At 40.8% G+C, this 20,594-nt stretch overlaps 1 protein-coding gene and 1 non-coding gene across 5 annotated transcripts in view; one reads left to right on the forward strand and one right to left on the reverse strand.

Annotated features, from left to right (window-relative positions):
* Positions 1-20,594, reverse strand: part of PHLPP2 (PH domain and leucine rich repeat protein phosphatase 2) — a 77,770-nt gene that overhangs the window by 12,934 nt on the left and 44,242 nt on the right. For 3 of the 4 annotated variants that reach the window (XM_003917139.4, XM_009196803.4, XM_021932130.2), the window contains 6 exons: positions 19,967-20,197; positions 17,631-17,833; positions 13,065-13,125; positions 9,690-9,785; positions 7,874-8,029; positions 4,851-5,051 (listed from right to left, as the gene is read on the reverse strand). In XM_003917139.4, coding sequence (XP_003917188.2) covers positions 4,851-5,051; positions 7,874-8,029; positions 9,690-9,785; positions 13,065-13,125; positions 17,631-17,833; positions 19,967-20,197 — 948 coding nt within the window. The remainder of the gene's footprint in view (positions 1-4,850; positions 5,052-7,873; positions 8,030-9,689; positions 9,786-13,064; positions 13,126-17,630; positions 17,834-19,966; positions 20,198-20,594) is intronic. The other variant, XM_021932129.1, reaches the window with a different exon arrangement.
* Positions 6,826-6,929, forward strand: LOC116271426. The gene has a single exon (XR_004179979.1). It is a non-coding gene; the product is annotated as a U6 spliceosomal RNA (small nuclear RNA).

The following is a 20,594-nucleotide window of genomic DNA, read 5'->3' on the forward strand; positions in this document are numbered from 1 at the left end:
TGTGGGCAGGAACATCTTCCTGTTACCTAATGTACAGAAAGTGGCTGGAAAAGGAGTGGCCTCAAATTGGGGGTTAGTTTTGTTGCTTGCTATACCACTTAGTATTTAGCAGCAAAATGCTAAGTAAGTCAATGTCAGCAGTCTTCAATACCCTCAGCTGTAAAACATGAGGTTGTACTAAATCATCACTAAGATTCTTTTTTAATTTTTTTGAGACGGAGTTTCACTCTTCTTGCCCAGTTTGGAGTGCAATGGTCTGATTTTGGCTCATCGCAACCTCTGCCTCCCGAATTCAAGCAATTCTCCTGCCTCAGCCTCCCGAATAGCTGGGATTACAGGTATGCGCCACCACGCCTGGCTGATTTTGTATTTTTAGTAGAAACGGGGTTTCTCTATGTTGGCCAGGCTGGTCTCGAAGTCCCGACCTCAGGTGATCTGCCCACCTCAGCCTCCCAAAGTGCTGGGATTATAGGTGTGAGCCACCACGCCCAGCCCATCGCTAAGATTCTTTTCAGTTTTAAATCTCTACACTTACCCATTCATGACATTAACTCATCTCCACTAAACATTTATCAAGTTCTTATTATATACACAGCACTGTGATGTGAGGCAAGTGATTCACACTGTTCCATGACTGAGCAAAGCTTTCTACATGGTAAGCAAAATACCTTAAGTAAGACTAACACCTTTAGGTTATTACAAATTATTCTAATTTATTTTGATTTATTGGTTTAAAAATTATAAAAATAATCAACTGCTGTTAACATGGAGAGAACGTCTGCAAAATAAAGAAAAGAAATTGCCAATACCAGCAATCTGAAAGAATTACTTTTATCATTTTGCTGAATTTCCTACCAAATATTTGTTTTTACATAAATTTTGTATCTTGCCTTTTTCATATAATATATCATAAATAATTTCTACTCCTAGAAATTTTATATTTTTAAATGACTAAGCTTTGTAAATTACAATTATTTTTTCTGATAATAATATATACTCACTGAAAAAAACTGAAAAATAGAGACAAACAGGAAAAAAAATCTTTTAATGCTACTGCCAAAGATAATCTCTGATAACATTTTGGTAGATAGTATTCTTGTCTTTCTTAAGGAATGAAACTATACTTTTCAAATTAAAAAATGGTATTATAGGCCAGGTGGGTGTGGTGGCTCACACCTGTAATTCCAGTACTTTCAGAGGCTAAGGCAGGTGAATTGCTTGAGCCCAGGAGTTTAAGGATGCAATGAGTTATTGCTGCACCACTGCACACCAGCCTGAGCGACACAAGACCCTGTCTCAAAAACAAAAACAAAAAAAGGTACTATATTATATACATTGTATTTATGACTTTCTTTTACTTAACAATATATTTTTAAAGTGTTCCCATGTCCAAATCTCACGTTGTTTTCCCTTATCCTTCCTGGATTTTTCTGACTTGTAAATAGAAATGCAGCCTCCTCACTCGGTTTCTTACTCAGTACCCAGAACTGTGCTAGATTCTGAAAATAGTTCAAAGGAAACAAACAAGATTCGTATTGGGCCTATACAATTATAACACTGCTCAGGAAATGAACTGATAGTGGATTTGCTATTTAGTAGAGAACACTCATTTTTAAAAATATGTTGTTCCTAAATTCCACTGTTTAATTATATATATTCAGATTACTCTATTTTTTGTGATGTTAATTCTTGTCTTTTTTTTTTTTTTTTTTTTTTTTTTGAGATGGAGTCCCGCTCTGTTGCCCAGGCTGGAATACAACGGCACGATCTCACTCACTGCAACCTCCACCTCCCAGGTTCCAGCAATTCTGATGCCTTGGCCTCCTGAGTAGCTGGGATTACAAGCAGACACACGCCACCACACTCGGTTAATTTTTGTATTTTTAGTAGAGACGGGTTTCACCATGTTGCCTAAGCTGGTCTTAAATTCCTGATCTCAAGTGATCCACCCACCTCAGCTTCCCAAAGTGCTGGGATTACAGGCATGAGCCATTGTGCCCAGCCTAATTCTTGTCTTTATTACTAACTTTTTTTCATTTTCTTTGATATAAGTTTTATATCAACCTGCTTTTGACCCCTCCAACAATAAAAGTGTCATCAAATTAGGTGAGATTCATAGTTTTACAGCATTATGCAGTTAATTATGTATCATCCAACAGCTTCATAAACTAATATAATTTGTCAGTGGTCCATTATTTTCACTTTATATGAACATATTTGAGGTCAATTAGGTTAATCTGGTAACATTTCAAGAGATCTACCACACCCTGAAATTAAGATTCTGCATTCATTTTAGAAGTCACTAAAAAAAATAAAAATAAAAAGTAAAAAGCTATTGTTTGAATTTTTTCAAGGAGGCTGACCAGGCACAGTGGCTCACACCTATAATCCCAACATTTTGGTAGGCTAAGGTGAGATGATCACTTGAGGCCGGGAGTTCAAGACCAGCCTGGACATACCGAGACCCCCCCCACCTCTACAAGTTTTGTTTTGTTTTTTTGAGATGGAGTCTTGCTCCGTTGCCAGGCTGGAGTTGCAGTGGTAAAATCTCAGCTCACTGCAACCTCTGCCTCCTGGGTTCAAGCGATTCTCCTGCCTCAGCCTTCTGAGTGGCTGGGATTACAGGCGCCCACCACAACGCCTGGCTAATTTTCATATTTTTAGTAGATACAGGGTTTCACCATGTTGGCCAGGCTGGTCTTGATCTTTTGACCTTGTGATCCGCCTGCCTCGCCCTGCCAAAGTGCTGGGATTACAGGCGTAAGCTGCTACACCCAGCCTCTACAAGTTTTTGTTTAAAAAATTAGTCAGGTATGGGCTGGACGCAGTGGTTCACACCTGTAATCCCAGTACATTGAGAGGACAAGGCAGACGCGTCGATCACGAGGTCAAGAGTTTGAGACCAGCCTGGTCAACATGGTGGAACCTTGTCTCTACAAATATACAAAAAATTAGCTGGGTGTGATGGCACATGCCTGTAATCCCAGCTACTTGGGAGGCTGAGGCAGGAGAATCACTTGAACCTGGGAGGCAAAGGTTGCAGTGAGCCGAGACCGCACCACAGCACTCCAGCTGGCCAACAGAGCAAGACTCCATCTCAAAAAAAAAAAAAAAGTAGTTGGGTGTGGCGATGCATGCCTGTAGTCCCATCTCCTTGGAAGGTTGAGGCAGGAGAATCACTTGAACTGCAATCAAGTTTCTCCTGTGTATTTTCTTAAGCTCTATCTCACTTTGTAAATGGTAAATGTTCATAAAAATTAAAATTTTATAATTTACATACATATAATTTCATCAAAAATTATTAATATCAAATGTCATTGCCCCATGTTCTTAGTTTTTGAAAATATTATTTTTGGCCAGGTGCGGTGGCTCAAGCCTGTAATCCCAGCACTTTGGGAGGCCGAGGCGGGCGGATCACGAGGTCAGGAGATCGAGACCATCCTGGCTAACAAGGTGAAATCCCGTCTCTACTAAAAAATACAAAAAACTAGCCGGGCGAGGTGGCGGGTGCCTGTAGTCCCAGCTACTCGGGAGGCTGAGGCAGGAGAATGGCGTAGACCCGGGAGGCGGAGCTTGCAGTGAGCTGAGATCCAGCCACTGCACTCCAGCCTGGGCAACAGAGAGAAATTCCATCTCAAAAAAAAAAAAAAGAAAGAAAATATTATTTTTAATGACTACTTTCATGGCATAGATTTTTCTGGTGTTAAATTTTCCAAGTTTTAGCTGGTCATGGTGGCATGCGTCTGCAGTCTCAGGTATTTGAGAGGCAGAGGTAGGAGAATCACTTCAGCCCAGGAGTTCGAGACCAGCCTGGACAACATAATGAGATCCCCTCTCTTAAAAAAAAAAAAAAGTTCTAAAGTTGCTGTTTTAACCAAATGTATTTTGAAAGGTATTTACTTATCCACTGACACTGTCTCAAACTTTGACAGCATTAAACATCTTTCTTACGTGTTCTTATAGGTGTAGCCTGGCTAACTACTATTCATCTCTTCCTTCAGGGAGCCTAACCTCATCCCCAGGCTCTGTGCAACGTGACTGGCAATGTGTGCATATCTTCTTCAACACCCTGCCTTTCTATTTATTTATTTTATTTATTTAGTAATTTTTTGAGACAGAGTCTCACTTTGTCACCCAGGCTGGAGTGCAGTGGCGCCATCTTGGCTGACTGCAACCTCCGCCTCCAGGGTTCAAGCAATTCTCCTGCCTCAGCCTCCTGAGTAGCTGTGATTACAGGCACCTGCCACCACATATGGCTAATTTTTTTGTATTTTTAGTACAGACAGGGTTTCACCATATTGCCCTGGCTGGTCTCAAACTCACGAACCTGTGATCCGCCCGCCTTGGTTTCCCAAAGTGTTGGGATTACAGGCGTGAGCCACCACTCCCAGCCAAACACCCTACCTTTCTTAGACTGCACTGCAACTGCCTATCCACTTATTTCCCCAATTTGACTGTACATGCCTAGAGGACAGAGACTGTAACTGTTACACAATACTTGACATACAGTAAGCATTTCATTTTTGTACTATGAATAAATAACAGTATTTTATAAAACAATGCTGACAAGAGAAAAGAAAAAATTGTCTTCAGAATTTGTTTCATAAGCCTGTACTTTTCTAGATTGAGTATTAGACCATAATTAAGTAGTCACAACTAAAAATAAAACATATTTTAGCAACAGGGTACTAACTATTAAGATGAGATTTTGCCACTCAACTAGTAAAATCATAGCATCTGTAAGTCAGTCAACGTAAACAAAGAGTCATAGTCAGATGGCTGTATTTTTTCTGACAAATGTAGAATTAACGTTGTGTATTTGAAATGAACAAAGTCTGCATTCATTTTACCTTGCAGGAAAGGTCTGTAACTGATTGTTTGCAAGGTGCAAGATTCGCAGGTGCGCGTGCCCCACCAGGACAGGTATGCACTGATCCGTCAGGAGATTGTTGGTCAGATAAAGCAGCTGCAACATACTCAAACTCTCCTCGCCAGTGCAGGCAGATGGTAAAGACTCCAGACTATTTGCAGATGCATTCAAGTATCTGAGACTGACAGAACACACACAGATCATCACCTCCTTTATTTGTTGCCTTCCTATATAGAAACCATCATGTCACCTCAGTATGGAATGCTGCCATTCCAAGCTCCCAAATGGAAAAAAAAAAAACATTCTCCAAGTAGTTTTTCTCTAATTGATCCTATTCAACCCAAAGTTCCTTTTACTCAATTCATGCAAACCAAGTAGAGAGAAAAAAGTACAAGCCTGGTGGTTTTCCCAGGCTTCTGGAGTGCCTGATTCTAACCTAACTTCATCTTTTACTGCCAAACTGCCAACTGAAAGGATGTTGCTGAATATCATGTTCACATATTTCTGAACTACGAATACACCATTTAGAAAAACTTTTGTCTGGGCCGGGCCCGGTGGCTCACGCCTATAATCTCAGCACTTTGGGAGGCCAAGGTGGGCGGATCACAAGGTCAAGAGATCAACACCATCCTGGCCAATATGGTGAAACCCTGTCTCTACTAAAAAAAAAAAAAATACAAAAATTAGCTGGGGCGTGGTGGAGTACTCCTGTAGTCCCAGCTACTCAGGAGGCTGAGGCAGGAGAATTGCTTGAACCCAGGAGGCGGAGGTTGCAGTGAGCCGAGATCACACCACTGCACTCCAGCCTGGTGACAGAGCTAGACTATGTCTCAAAAAAAAAAAAAAAAAAAAGAAATTATACTTCCACAAGAAGACTATTAAGAATGCCAGTTTGTCACACATTTGTCAACTGTCAACACTGAATATTACAAATCCATTTTAATCTTTGCCAATCTAATAGACAAAACATGGAATAATTTAAAAATTTGCCTAACATAGTATTTGGTATATACAGAACATTCTCTTTTTTTTTTTTTTTTTTTTTTTTTGAGATGGAGTCTCACTCTGTCACCTAGGCTGGAGTGCAGTGGCGCGATCTCGGCTCACTACAAGCTCCGCCTCCCAGGTTCACGCCATTCCCCTGCCTCAGCCTCCCGAGCAGCTGGGACTACAGGCGCCCGCCACCACACGCAGCTGAATTTTTGTATTTTTAGTAGAGACGGGGTTTCACCGTGTTAGCCAGGATGGTCTCAATCTCCTGACCTCATGATCCGCCTGCCTCAGCCTCCCAAAGTGCTGGGATTACAGGTGTGAGCCACCGTGCCCAGTCCAGAACATTCTCAATAAAAGGCAGCTATTATTATTAAACTTGTGTGTTCTCAGGTCTTCTTCATGTTGTATGATCCATAATCCCTAATTCACTTTTTATATTGAAATATAAGTTTTACATAACGAATTAGCTTTTAAGCTAATGGTGGGTACTGCGTGTCTGCTTGTGTTGTGGTCTCAACAAAGCTCTGTCCAGAGTTAGCATTAAATAAATACCACTGACAGTTCACTACAGCTAAGTTACTCACTACAGATTCTAAGGTTGTAAACTAATTTTATTCAGACTATCATGAGGACCAAATGCAGCATTATGCATTGCTAACAAACATTTGTAGATTAACAACTGCATCAAGACTCCATATAAATGTTACATAAAGAAAATTTCCTTTAAATACTTTTTAGAATTTCCAAAGATTTTATTCTGAAGAATATGCAACCAGCTGTATTATACATTAAGAGATGTATAAGCTGCTAAAGAGAGAACAAGCCAGACAACTGTGGGCTGAACAGTTTTTTACATCTCCTGTTCATTTACTACTGTTCATCTCTGTTTTCTCCATTTCTAAATTGAAGACAATATTGCCTTCTCCATGTTGTAGAAAAATATAATTAAAAACCAGTTTTCAGTGCTCGCTTTGGCAGCACATATACTAAAACTGGAACGATACAGAGATTAGCAAGGACTCTGAGCAAGAATAACAGGCAAATTTGTGAACCATTCCATATTTGAAAAAAAACAAAAAACCAGTTTTCAGGTTGGATGCAGTGGCTCATGCCTGTTAATCCCAACACTTTGAGAGGCCAAGGCAGGCAGATCACTTGAGTCTAGGAGTTTGAGACCCGCCTGAACAAAATGGTGAAACCCTGTCTCTACAAAAAATAAAATTAGCCAGGTGTGGTGGTGCATGACTGTGGTCCCAACTACTTAGAAGGCTAAGGAGGAAGGATCACTTAGACCCAGGAGGTCAAGGCTGCAGTGAGCTATGATTGCACCACTGCACTCCGGCCCGAGTGACAGAGTGAAATCATGTCTCTAAAAAAAAAAAAAAAACCCACAAAAACAAACAAACCCCACAAAACTAGCTTTCACTTAAAGGTGATGTACACATTAGGTAAACCTGATTACAGGCCTAATATGTCATCTATTTGTTAATTTATAGTGAGAAGGCAAATGACACCTTTTGGAAGGACATCACCTGTAAATACAGTTTTCAAAAAGTACCCAAAAAGCTTGCACATATTCAAAGGCAGTCTGGTAAAGCTAGAAGCAAAAACCAAATTAACTTTAGTGGTATGTCCTTTTCTCTCCAATGCAAAAGCTCTAAATTGCCCAAAGAAGCCACAGCAGAATGTTATTTATCTTTAAATATCATAACTGTATTCATTTTCAGAGATGAAAGCCTGAATTTTCTCAACCTTTCTGAAATTGTTTACAACACAGAAACCTCTTTAAGGATTTGACAGTTATTTCAACTAGGAATTGCTGCCTCATAAAACACTGTCATATTTTGTTTCATTGCAAATTGCAAAAAATTGCAAATAAGTCTCCACCCATAGTTGGACTATAGGTAAACTCTCTGTAAATACAGTTCCAAAGGTCACTTCAATGATAAGTTACTGCAGTCTGTTCAGCCAATGATTTTGCTCTTCCGAAAAAAATCCTATGGTACTTACTTTAAGGCCTTGGAGAAGAGGGTGTCTGGTAGCCTCGTGAGTGCATTATGCTGAAGATCCAACACCTCGAGGGGGATGTGCTCTACCAGTGTTGGGAGGTTTTGCACGTGATTGTGTCCTAGCATCAGTTTTCTAAGACTCAAGCTACTCAGAATTCTAGGGGGGAAACATACAAACAAACAAATAAAAAACTTAGTTAACTCATTCTTTCTGAGGCTGTCCTGGCCCATTTAACTGAACTCAGTTAACTTACAGAAACATATTCTCCTAGACCGTATACTCACTGACAAGTGCCTGAGCCAAGAAAGCAGCTATGACCATATGTTTACCTACCACCCACCAGGAAGTCATTAAGGTCATTCTGAGAAAAGGTGAATTAATAAAGGCAAACAGCACAGAGGAGATCTAAACTAAAAAGGCAAATTTTAGAATAAATCCATTTAGATTTTAAGTCTAAGCAGCACCAAAAATTCAGTATATTAACACATCTTGTGAATAAATTCATAACATTTCACTACAATAAAAACTACTATTTATTGAGTGCTTAAAACGTGCTAAGCCACTCAACAATGAAGTTCATTAAAATGAAGTTCATTCAGAAAGGTTTGGTAACTTTGATTTGCCTAAGATTTCACACTGCATAGTAAATAGTAAAGTCTGGACTTGAATTAAGTTTTGACTCCAAAGATTATGTTCATATTTACTATGTTAAATGCCTGTAGTTTAATTTTAAAGACTCCATAGGTAATAACCATATATTTTATACCTCAGTGCTTTTGAATATATCATTCCCTGCCCCCTTCACCAAGCGCCACTCTCTTTCTCCCACCACTTAGAAAAAAATCCCATCATCTGGTAAGGGTCAATTCAAATGCCATCTTCTCCATGAAACATTCTCTAATTATTCAAATTTATTCTGATTTTCTCCATTTAATTTATACAGTGTAGTGATTAAGAGTGAAGGCTCTGCAGTAAAAGTGACTACATCCAAGGCCAGGTGTGGTGGCTCATGCCTGTAATCCCAGCACTTTGGGAGGCTGAGATGGGCCCATCGCTTGAGTCCAGGAGTTTCAGACCAGTGTGGCCAACATGGCAAAGCCCTGTCTCGACTAAAAATACAAAAATTACCTGGGTGTGGTGGTGTGCACCCATAGTCCCAGCTATTGGGAGGGAGGCGCTGAGGCCAGAGAATCACCTGAGCCCAGCAGGTTGATGCTGCAGTAAGCAGTGATTGTGCCACTGCACTCCAGCCTGGGTGACAGAATGAGACCCTGTCTCCGTCCCCCACCCCTGCCTCCCAAAAAGAAAGACTACCTTCAAATGCCAGCTCCCATCACTTCCTGGTTAAGTGCAACCTTCAACAAGTTACCTAACTGCTCTAAGCTTTACTTTCCTCATTTCTAAGATGAAGATAAGAGTACCTATTAAATATATAATAAGGTTTTTAAAGGATTAGGTAAGATCATAAAAGTGATGTTCTCACAACATTGCTCAGCTTATAATAGCTCATCCTAAAAAAATTAACTGTTGTTACTATCATGTCACCAACCTATGGCAGCAACTCTTAGTATATTTATTTCATCACAGTTATCCACATGTTACACTATCTTCTCATTAAGTTCCCTGCAAGCCAAGCCCATGCTTTAGCCTTTACTATGTTCCTTACAGCACATCACACTGCCTCATGCTCAACAGGTACTCAACACTCACTGAATAAAAGGCAACCCAAATCTAGAAAAAAAATTAAATACACACACACGTAAATGTTAGTACATACATACGTATATACGTAATATATGCATTCAGGCACACATACCTTATGGGAACCTCTGTGAGAAGATTATAGCTCACATCTAATACTTCTATCTTCTTCGCTTCACAGGCCCAGTCAGGGACACACTCTAGCAGGTTTCTGCAGAAAATAAATAATTAAATGGCAACATTTAAGATGACAAGTGGAACTCATTTCACTAGACTGTAATGTATCCATTAACCAGCCTGTGAGCCCTTGAGGGCATGGACACTGTCTCCAAGGCATCCCTTGGTACATTACCTGGAATATAGTAGGTGCTCAATGAATGCTGTTGACTTAGAAGGGAGAGGAGAGACAAGTACTTGAAAATGTATAATACTGGATCAATCATGCTGTATGCTCAAAGAAGATAAAAAGGCTTTCTGCAATAAAAAAGCACACTTGTGATGGGATGGGATGGGGCGAAAGATAAGGAATTATAATTAACAAACCTTCAAAGATGACTTAAGACTTCCACAGGTAATGACTGGGTAAGAAAAGAAGCAAATTCCAGGGAAAATGAACAGAACGAATAAAAGTGAGACAGTAAAGGCAACAGATAACTAGTGGGGGAAAAGTTTCAAACCATTTAGAACGTGAGCTCAAGGCCGGGCGCGGTGGCTCAAGCCTGTAATCCCAGCACTTTGGGAGGCCGAGACAGGCGGATCACGAGGTCAGGAGATCGAGACCATCCTGGCTAACATGGTGAAACCCCGTCTCTACTAAAAAATACAAAAAAACTAGCCGGGCGAGGTGGCGGGCGCCTGTAGTCCCAGCTACTCGGGAGGCTGAGGCAGGAGAATGGCATGAACCCGGGAGGCGGAGCTTGCAGTGAGCTGAGATCCGGCCACTGCACTCCAGCCTGGGTGACAGAGCAAGACTCCGTCTCAAAAAAAAAAAAAAAAAAAAAAAAAAGAACGTGAGCTCAAATAATCAGTAGAGCACTATGCAGATATTCAGTAAAGAGAATTTTTTTTCAGATGTGACAGCTTCTCTAGGCCTCAAGATATCTATGGGTTTATCGAGTGATAAAATGAGGCAGAATGAAGTAGCACTACGTAACAGAAACACACATATTGCTATACCTTAGTGAAGGAAACCCTTTACCTAAAATGGATCAAAACAAGCTCTCTAAGAAATATGTGGGTTAGAATATGAAGGTGTTATACAATAGCCTGAGGTGAGGAGCACATTACAAGCACTGGGTGGCAACATGAGCTAGAGCACAGAGGCAAGAGAAGAAACACATGATGTGTATGGGGAATAACACGCAGCTTGGTGATGCTGGAGCACCCGGAGGAGAGGGCCTGGGCTGGAGATGTGAGTGTAGCTGAAATAACTGGAGTAAATGAGGTCGCGTCCAATGGAGTATAGCGGACCAAGGAGAGAACCCTGGGGATAATCAACCTTTAAAGGGCTAGCTGAGGAAGAAGGGTACGCAAAAGAAACATGGTCAAAGTGGCATGAAAAAAATCAGACTGTATTAGCTAGTCAAGGAAAAAGCATGTTTGGAGAAAAGAGAGCAAGATTAACTGTGTCAATACAGAAAAGTTCCAATAAGAGCAGAACTAAACTGAATTGTTAGAGGGATAAGCAGATGGGGACTGAAGAAACTAAGCCAACAAATGCACACAATTCTTGAGAAATTTGGACAAAAGGGGGAAGAAAGGAACTAAGACAATAGCTGGGGGGTTGTGAGGTAAAGGGAACTTTGTTATGACAGAAGAGATAAAGTGTGTGTACAGAGTAAGAAAAAAGAGGCTGAAAACACATACACACACACACACACACACACACACACACACACACACGAGAGGAGGGGAAGGGGAAGGGGAGGGAGGAGGACAATGAGTACGAACAGAGCAAGGTCCAGGGCAGTGGGAGTGGAGGGGTCACAGGCACAGACAGCTAGACTGGCCATGAACAGGGGAGAGAAGCTGAGAATGAAATGCGTCTATATAAATTCAAGCAAGGTGGGTGTTCAGAAGCTGAGGGAAACCACCCACAATGGTCTCTATTTTCCCAATCAAGTGGGAAGCTAAGTTCCAGTATGGAGGAGACTGGGGAGGGGGACACTGAGGGAGGTAGATGCTGAGGACACTGGAAGGAGCTGGCAAAGAGAAAGAATCAATAAGCTCCAGATAAGGTTGGAAATTTTGAGTTTGCAGTGGTATCTACTTGGATGTGATTTTCTTTGGCAACGATCAAGCTCAATGGAAAAGGTAAAATTTTAGTACTGATCCATGCTGGGGTTTTGCTGGGAAGATAAGCAGAAAGAAATGAAGTCTAAAACATTAGCTCAAAATGATAATGATAAAGTAATGAAATCAACAAAAAGAAACCTGGTTACAACAGCTAGTATTTCTTGGGGTGACTACACATCAGGTACTATCCCATGCATTCTGTATCTATCACCTCACCGAGTCTTCACAACAGCCCTGACCACATAGGACCCTTCCCACTGCCCCTTTGATCTGCTCTGGGCATCCTGTACTCACAGCACTTAGGATGCTGCCCTGTCACTGCTTGTTTGATTGTTCATCTTGCCACTAGACTGCAAAACTCAACCACTGAACCCAGAATGCCCAACAGTTGTTAAAAATGAATAAAAGAAAAACAAATCTCATTTATGTTTGTTTCTGGCCACTGAGAGGAGTAATAAAATCCTGAATATAATTAATATCCCTTCAAAAATAAGACCAATATGAGTTATAGGAGTACAAAGTAAATAAATAGTATTTTAAAAACCTACTATCTGGCCAGGTGCAGTGGCTCACGCCTGTAATCCCAGCACTTTGGGAGGCCGAGGCGGGCAGATCACGAGGTCAGGAGATCAAGACCATCCTGGCTAACATGGTGAAACCCCGTCTCTACTAAAAATAGAAAAAATTAGCAGAGTGTGGTGGTGGGCGCCTGTAGTCCCAGCTACTTGAGAGGCTGAGGCAGGAGTATGGCGTGAACCAGGGAGGCGAAGCTTGCAGTGAGCCGAGATCACACCACCGCACTCCAGCCTGGGCAACAGAGTGAGACTCCGTCTCAAAAAACCAAAACCAAAACCAAACAAAAATCCATTATCTAAAAATCAAGAATTATCTAAGTCCAACTGACAAAACAGGAATCAGTGCCATGAAGATAACAGGTCTTCTTTGTTTGCATCTCATTCTACATCTATAGTCTTTAAGAAAGAGTAATTCATAGACACCTTACTATTTCAAGAGACTCCTTCCTTTATACAGTAAGGCTATTAAACTTATTGATCCACTCATCCTTTCTCCTTTTTCCAGGTTATCCAAATATTTCAAAATACTTAAGACTTCTTGTACATCAAAACTGCCAAAGAATCCACATGTATCTCTTAAATGGTAAGACACAAGTACCACCCTCATCAGCGACACTCACCGGGAGAGATCCAAGGAAGTGAGCAGACTGGGTACTGGATAGACGTTCACTGCTGTCAGCCCTAATCCATAAACAAACAGGTGTTAGTGACATCCTCTAAAAAAGAAAGTAACTGAGAGCTGACAAGGGAAAAGTAGCTTAGTGAAATCACCAGAAAGAAAACTGATGTCTTCTACTAAAATGAGTTAAAGACAAAAACTACTGAAAACTCACTTTGACTAACTGATCCCAATTTGTCTTGAAAAACAAATGTAACAGCTAATTGAAGAATCCTATGTACTGCACTGCCTTTATACAAGGTTAAGCAGTAGTTAAACGTTAACAGGAAATATTTTAACTTTTAATTGAAGTATAACATAAATACAGAAAAGTGCAACAATTCAGTAAATTTTCACAAACTGAGCACACTAATGGAACCAACACCCGCATCAAGAAACAGAGCATTACCAGTTCCCCAGGAACTGCCCCATGTTTCCCCTTCCAGTCACTGCCCCTCAAGGGTAACATCATCCTGACCAAGTACCAAATTACTTTTGCCTGTCTATATAAATATATGCAAGCAGTAGGTATAATTACTTCTGTCTATCTACATAAATATATGCACACAGTATGTATAATTTACTTCTCTGGCTTCATTCACTCCACAGTATGTTTACAGGATTTGTTTATACAATTGCATATGATTATAGTTCATTCATTCTCATACCTGTATAAAATTATTTTATGTGAATATACCACAATTTATTTGCCCATTTCAGAGTTGATGGACATGTAAGTCTTTTCCAGTTTGCAGTTACTATGAATAGCACTTCTATGAACATATTTGTCCATGTCTTTTGTGAACTAATATAAGTCCTTATTTTGAGCATAAGCCTAGAAGAGGCACTGCTAGGTAGAGGGTATGTTTCTGTTCACCTTAGGAGATACTACTGAACAGTATTCCAAAGCGGTTATACCAATTTACACTCCAACAGCTGCCCCTGGGAATTTTAGTCCATTCTAGTCATTCGGGTAGGTGTGTAGTGGTGCCACATAGGGGTTTCAATTTGCATATCCCTGATGACTAGTCAAGTTCAGTGCTTTCCCTATATTAACTGATCACATTTAGATAATTTCTTTCTGTAAAGCAGAGTTCTTGACTTTGAGGCATCAAAACTGCAAGTTTTTATGTATTTAAGTATTTAAATACTATTAAAATACTTAATTTATTTGTCAATACTTAAATATTTACAAAGAGCAAATATTTAGGACTGCATGCCTGTTGATGAGGTCTTTTCCAGTAAGGCCAGGAATTCAGACTCTTTTTTTTCTTTTTTTGAGACGGAAACTCACTCTGTTGCCTGGGCTGGAGTGCAGTGGCTGGATCTCAGCTCACTGCAAGCTCCACCTCCCGGGTTTACGCTGCCTCAGCCTCCGGAGTAGCTGGGACTACAGGCGACCGCCTAGTTTTTTGTATTTTTTTAGTAGAGACGGGGTTTCACCATGTTAGCCAGGATGGTCTCGATCTCCTGACCTCGTGATCTGCCCGTCTCAGCCTCCCAAAGTGCTGGGATTACAGGCTTGAGCCACCGCGCCCGGCCTGGAATTCAGACTCTTTAGACACATTAAGGATAGGGATGGCCCTGATAACAAAAATCTCCACGGCTAGGACTTACTACAATGTCAGGCATCTATAAACAGCGTAAGTCAACACTCACCAGTTTTAACACTCTTCTGACCAAGCAACTAATCTAAGCTATAATTTGAAGCTTCTATAACATAATAAACGGCAATGCAAATAGAAGTCCTCAACTTTTATCTGTATAATCTAGTTTACAGATACAGAAAAATAAAGAGAATAAAATAATGAACCCTCTTTCACCTATCATATAGCTTTTAACAAATCTACATTCTGCTTTATATGCTGTAGACCTTTTTTTTTTTCTTTTTTGAGACTGAGCTTTGCTCTTGTTGCCCAGGCTGGAGTGCAGTGGTGCAATCTTGGCTCACTGCAACCTCCACCTCCCAGGTTCAAGCAGTTCTCCTGCCTCAGCCTCCCGAGTAGCTGGTATTACAGGCACGCGCCACCACGCCTGGCTAATCTTTTCTATTTTTAGTAGAGACAGGGTTTCACCATGTTAGCCAGGCTGGTCTCGAACTCCTGATCTCAGGTGATCCGTCCACCTCGGCCTCCCAAAGTGTTGGGATTACAGGCATGAGCCACCGTGCCCAGCCCAGACTTTTTTTTTTTTTTTAATAATTAAAATACCACACATACCAAGAGGTAAACATCATCCTGAATATGGTTTTCATCACTCTTATGTATTCTTTCATACTAATGGCATACTTATAGCTAAGAAAACAGTATTTCTGTGTTTTAAATTTTGATATAACTATCACAATATACATTTAATTATGCACTTTTCCTTGCTCAAAAAAAAGTTTGCAATTTATCCATATTACCATACAAAGCTTTAGTACATTCATTTCCATTGCTGTGCAATATTCTATTGCATAAATATATCACTACTGATTTACCCATTTTCCTATTAAAAAATCCTACTTTTAGGCCAGGTGCAATGGCTCACGCCCGTAATCCCAACCCTTTGGGAGGCTGAGGTGGGCAGCTAACTGGAGGTTAAGAGTTCAAGAACAGCATGGCCAATATGGTGAAACCGTGTCTCTACTAAAAATATAAGAATTAGATGGGCATGGTGGCACACTCCTGTAATCCCAGCTACTCAGGAGGCTAAGAGAAGAGAATCACGTGAAACTGGGCGGCAGAGGTTGCAGTGAGCCAAGATCAGGCAACTGCACTCCAGCCTGGGCAACAGAGCTAGACTCCATCTCAAAATTCTACTTTTTCGTGCTCACAAAAAGTGATAAACAATCTGGTATATATCTCCTTTGCACACGTGAGTGTCTCTGGGATATATCCCAAGCAGGAAACTTCTAGAATATGGTATGTGTGTGTCTCGACATCTCTAACACTGTCACGTTGCTTTCTGGGGTGGTTTTACCAGTCACCTCTCACTGGCAGTGTGTGAGTGCTCAGGAAGATGCTTATCCTCACCTCCGGAAACACTCAGAATTACCTTTTTTTTAAAAAAATTTGATGAGTATAAAACGTTATTTAAATTTGCACTTTTTCTGACAGTAAAATTTAACCTATTTTCCTTTCCTTCCTTAAACACATATTGAAAGTAAAGAATGGTAAAGAACTTTCCATAAAAAGAATGGCCTCAACAAATATGAGGACCTTTTCATTGAAAAATATTCTGGCCGGGCGCGGTGGCTCAAGCCTGTAATCCCAGCACTTTGGGAGGCCGAGACGGGTGGATCACGAGGTCAGGAGATCGAGACTATCCTGGCTAACATGGTGAAACCCCGTCTCTACTAAAAATACAAATAACTAGCCGGGCGTGGTGGCGGGCGCCTGTAGTCTCAGCTACTTGAGAGGCTGAGGCGGGAGAATGGCGTGAACCCGGGAGGCGTAGCTTGCAGTGAGCCAAGATCAGGCCACTGCACTCCAGCCTGGGAGACACAGCGAGACTCCGTCTCATTAGGGCAAATCACTATTGAAATCAGGGGCTTCTCATTCTAGCACTGAGGCTACACAAGCTTTTAAATCACGAATTGGCAAACTTGTTCTGTAAAAGGCTGAACAGTAAACATTTTAGGCTTTATGGACCATATGACAGTCTCTCTTACTACTATTCAATTCTGCCGCTGTAGCACAAGAGCAAGAATGTATAAATAATATGCAAACAAACCAATGTGGCTGCATTCCAGTAAAACTTCATTTAGAAACATAGAAACTTGAATTTCATAGTAATTTTCACATGTCACAAAATTATTATTCTTTCTTTTTTTGAGATGGGGTCTCAGAAGTCTCACCCAGTTCTCTAATGAGAACACACATGGCATGATCTCAGCTCACTGTAACCTCTGCCTTCCAGGTTCAAGTGATCCTCCCACCCCAGCCTCCCGAGTAGCTAGGAGCATAGGTGTGCCACCATGCTGGCTAATTTTTGTATTTTTTGCAGAGATGGGGTTTCGCCATGTTGCCCAGGCTAATCTCAAACTCATGAGTTCAGGTGATCAGCCCACCTCGGCCTCCCAAAGTGCTGGGATTACAGGCGTGAGCCCCCATGCTCAGTCACAAAATTCTCCTTTTGACTTTTTTTTTAACCCAGCCATTAGAAAAATGTAAAAACCATTCCTTATGGGCCATACAAAAAGAGGTGGCAGGCCAGATGCAGTCCTGGGGTATAGTTTGCCAACTCGTTTTAGACCATTATTGATGCTCTGTTTTGAACATTCTTGCCCACCTCCCCACCATCACTACTCTGTGGAATGCCTCTTATTATGCTCAATTAGTAAAGCTCAAAGTAACCTGCCACGTCTTTTTATGCACACTGCAACCACTTAAGTATTGACACCAAAGTGAAAAGATAAAGTTTTGCCTCAATGAGCCACAAACCCTATCCTGCAGAGTGGCTGAGGAACACCACAGATGCCACTGTTCTTAGAAAGCACTGACAACAGCTGAAAGAGAAAAAACAAAAGGCTGGATAGAAAACTCACTGTTGGAACTGGCATAGAGGGTCCGAAGGGAGAAGCCACTGAGTGTTAGCTCCCTCAGCTGGTTCCGCTCACAATGCAGCTGTTCCAAGCTGCATAAGGAGCTAAGATCCAAGTCAGTCAGTCGGTTGTCCCGCAGATCCACGTGGGTGATGTGTTTATTTCCCTCCAGATTTTCAATAACCATGGTTTTCAAATGGTTCATCCTTAATATGCAGAAACAAGAAAATAATCAGAAACAAGAGTCTATTAAACGTGCTTACCAGAATAAAAAATAGGACAGGCATGATCCCTTTCTCCGTTTCCTTTTCTTTTTGTTTTGAGACGGAGTTTCGCTGTGTTGCCCAGGCTGGAGTGCGATGGCGTGATCTTGGTTCACTGCAACCTCCGCCTCCCGGGTTCAAGTGATTCTCCTGCCTCAGCCACCCAAGTTGCTGGGATTAGAGGCACCCCCACCATGCCCAGCTAATTTTTTGTATTTTTAGTAGGGACGGGGTTTTACCATGTTGGCCAGGCTTGAACTCCTAACCTCAGATGATCTGCCCACCTCGGCCTCCCAAAATGCTGGGATTACAGGTGTGAGCCACCGTGCCCGGCTCCCTTTTTCTGTTTCCTAAACAATTTAAGAATTTCACTACTTGCCTCATTTTGCAAGATACTATATAAATAACTACAGTTGATGAATAACTCAAGGTACAGCTAAGTCAGACAATCCAGATTGGCAAATACATATACAAACTAATAAAGAGAAGGAAAAAAGAGGCCATATCCTGAACAAGTTAAACACTAATATCCAAACACCTAATAAGGTCAGGTGGGCACTAAGTAGGACAAAGGAACAGGAAGATGAACACAACCTTTTGAGTGAGAGAATAGCAAAACAGTCACAACAGTACCATGTCCAGAGTATAAGAATAGAACCATACTTCCTCCTATTGCTATGCCTGCTCTATCTCTAGTGCTAAGGTTCACATAAAATTAATTAACAGACAAGGAAATAATCTGTGTATGTATATATACATATACACACACACATATATATATACACACACACACACACATATATCAAAGAGTTCAAAGATAAATTATACAAAATGACCTCTGGGTTCTTTTCTGTACAAGTATATGATTTAATTTATGCAGGTCTGTTCTCACTTTCCTGTATTTCTATAAATCTCTCAAGTCTCCAGTGTGGTTAAAAAAACAAAAACAAAAACTCTCTGTTACTGTCTTTACAAGGTACATCAATGGTTTACTGTAAATTACAGAACACCCAATAGGTGTCTTTTTACCAGCTTCAATTAGGAAAAGGTTATGACTAGAAAATAAAACCCTCATAAAAGGTTCTTAGTAATGAAACCTTTAACATTTTAATTGTAATACAATGGATATCAAGAAGAAACCTAATGACTCAACAGAAAAATGTCATTTATGGAAATCTACAAACTACTAATATACATATAAAAAGATGTTCAACCTCACTGCTCTGTAAATAAATGTTGATTAAAACAATGAAATACTTGTTTCAATCTACTAGACTGATGATAAAGAAAAAGAAATGCTAAAATCCAACACTGACAAAGATACGAGAAAATGGGAATTCTCGTACAGTGTTGGAGGGGTTGGGCACAGTGGCTTACACCTGTAATCCCAACACTTTAGGAGGCCAAGGCAGGAGGATTACTTGAGCCAGGGAGTTCAAGACCAGCTTGGGCAACACAGTGAGACTCCATCTCTACAAAAAATTTAAAAAATAAAAAATATACATTGATGGGAAGGTGAGCAAAAACAACCTCTGTCAAAGGCAATTTGATAGTCTCTATCACACGGTACAACTACATGATCCTGAATCTCTCTGCTACTGAATGATAACTAAAGTCTTACTATACCTTTGAAAATACACATTTCTATACTGTTCAAAACACCTAATGTTATGGGCCAGGCGTGGCAGCTCACACCTGTAATCCCAGCACTTTGGGAGGCTGAGGTGGGTGGACTGCTCGAGTCCAGGAATTTGAGACCAGCCTGCACAACAGGGTGAAACCTTGTCTCTACTAAAAATAGAAAAAAAATTAGCCAGGCCTAGTGGTGCGCACCTGAAGTCCCAACTACTTGGGAGGCTGAGGTGGGAGAATCGCCTGAGAACAGGAGGTCAAGACTGCAGTGGGCTGAGATCGTGCCACTGTATTCTAGCCTGAGTGACAAAGTGAGACCTTGTCTCAAAACAATGACAACAAAATTTTAAAAACCCTAATGTCTTAAACAAATCTTCATAAAGAGAAGACATAAAGGTCCAACAGAGTCAATTTAAAGGAAGCTGCGGTAAAGAATAACCTTACCTTAAATCCACATGCTTGATATGGTTCATCCTATTCAGCACCCCTAAGTTCAGGACTTCCAGGCAATTTCCTGCCATAACCACTTTATCTAACATAGTGAGTTTCTCATAAACCTCAGGAATTTGACTAAAGTTGTTGAACGAAATTCCCAAGGAGGAAAGCTGTTGTAGATTTCCCAGTTCTTCAGGTAAAGTAGTCAGAAAGTTGCCATCAAGACAGAGGGTTTGAAGACTATAGGAAGAAAACAAAACAAGTCTACTTTATGGAAGGTTTCACTGGAATGCATAAAATCAGAGTTAGGGATTCTGATTTATGTCACTAATTATCAATCCAAAAATAGTAGTGTCCTAACTCTCCATCTATACAGACTTAATAGATGACTTACACATAACTTACACAAATGGTCACTCCAACATTAAAAGAGTTAAGACCTCTGCTGTTGAAGCTGAGGGATCAGTCCCTGCTACAGGCAGGTAGATCTATGATGTCAACAACTGCTGCTGACTAGAATCCTAGTAAGTACATGATTTATTTCACTGCAAGAGCTCACAGTACTACCTTCATTCCAAACCCCAGGCAAGTTCCTTATCCTGCAAGGGAAAAGATGAATCTAGTAAAAGTTACTTAC

This window comes from Papio anubis, chromosome 18, assembly GCF_008728515.1.
Source record: "Papio anubis isolate 15944 chromosome 18, Panubis1.0, whole genome shotgun sequence".
NCBI classification, from domain to species: domain Eukaryota; kingdom Metazoa; phylum Chordata; class Mammalia; order Primates; family Cercopithecidae; genus Papio; species Papio anubis.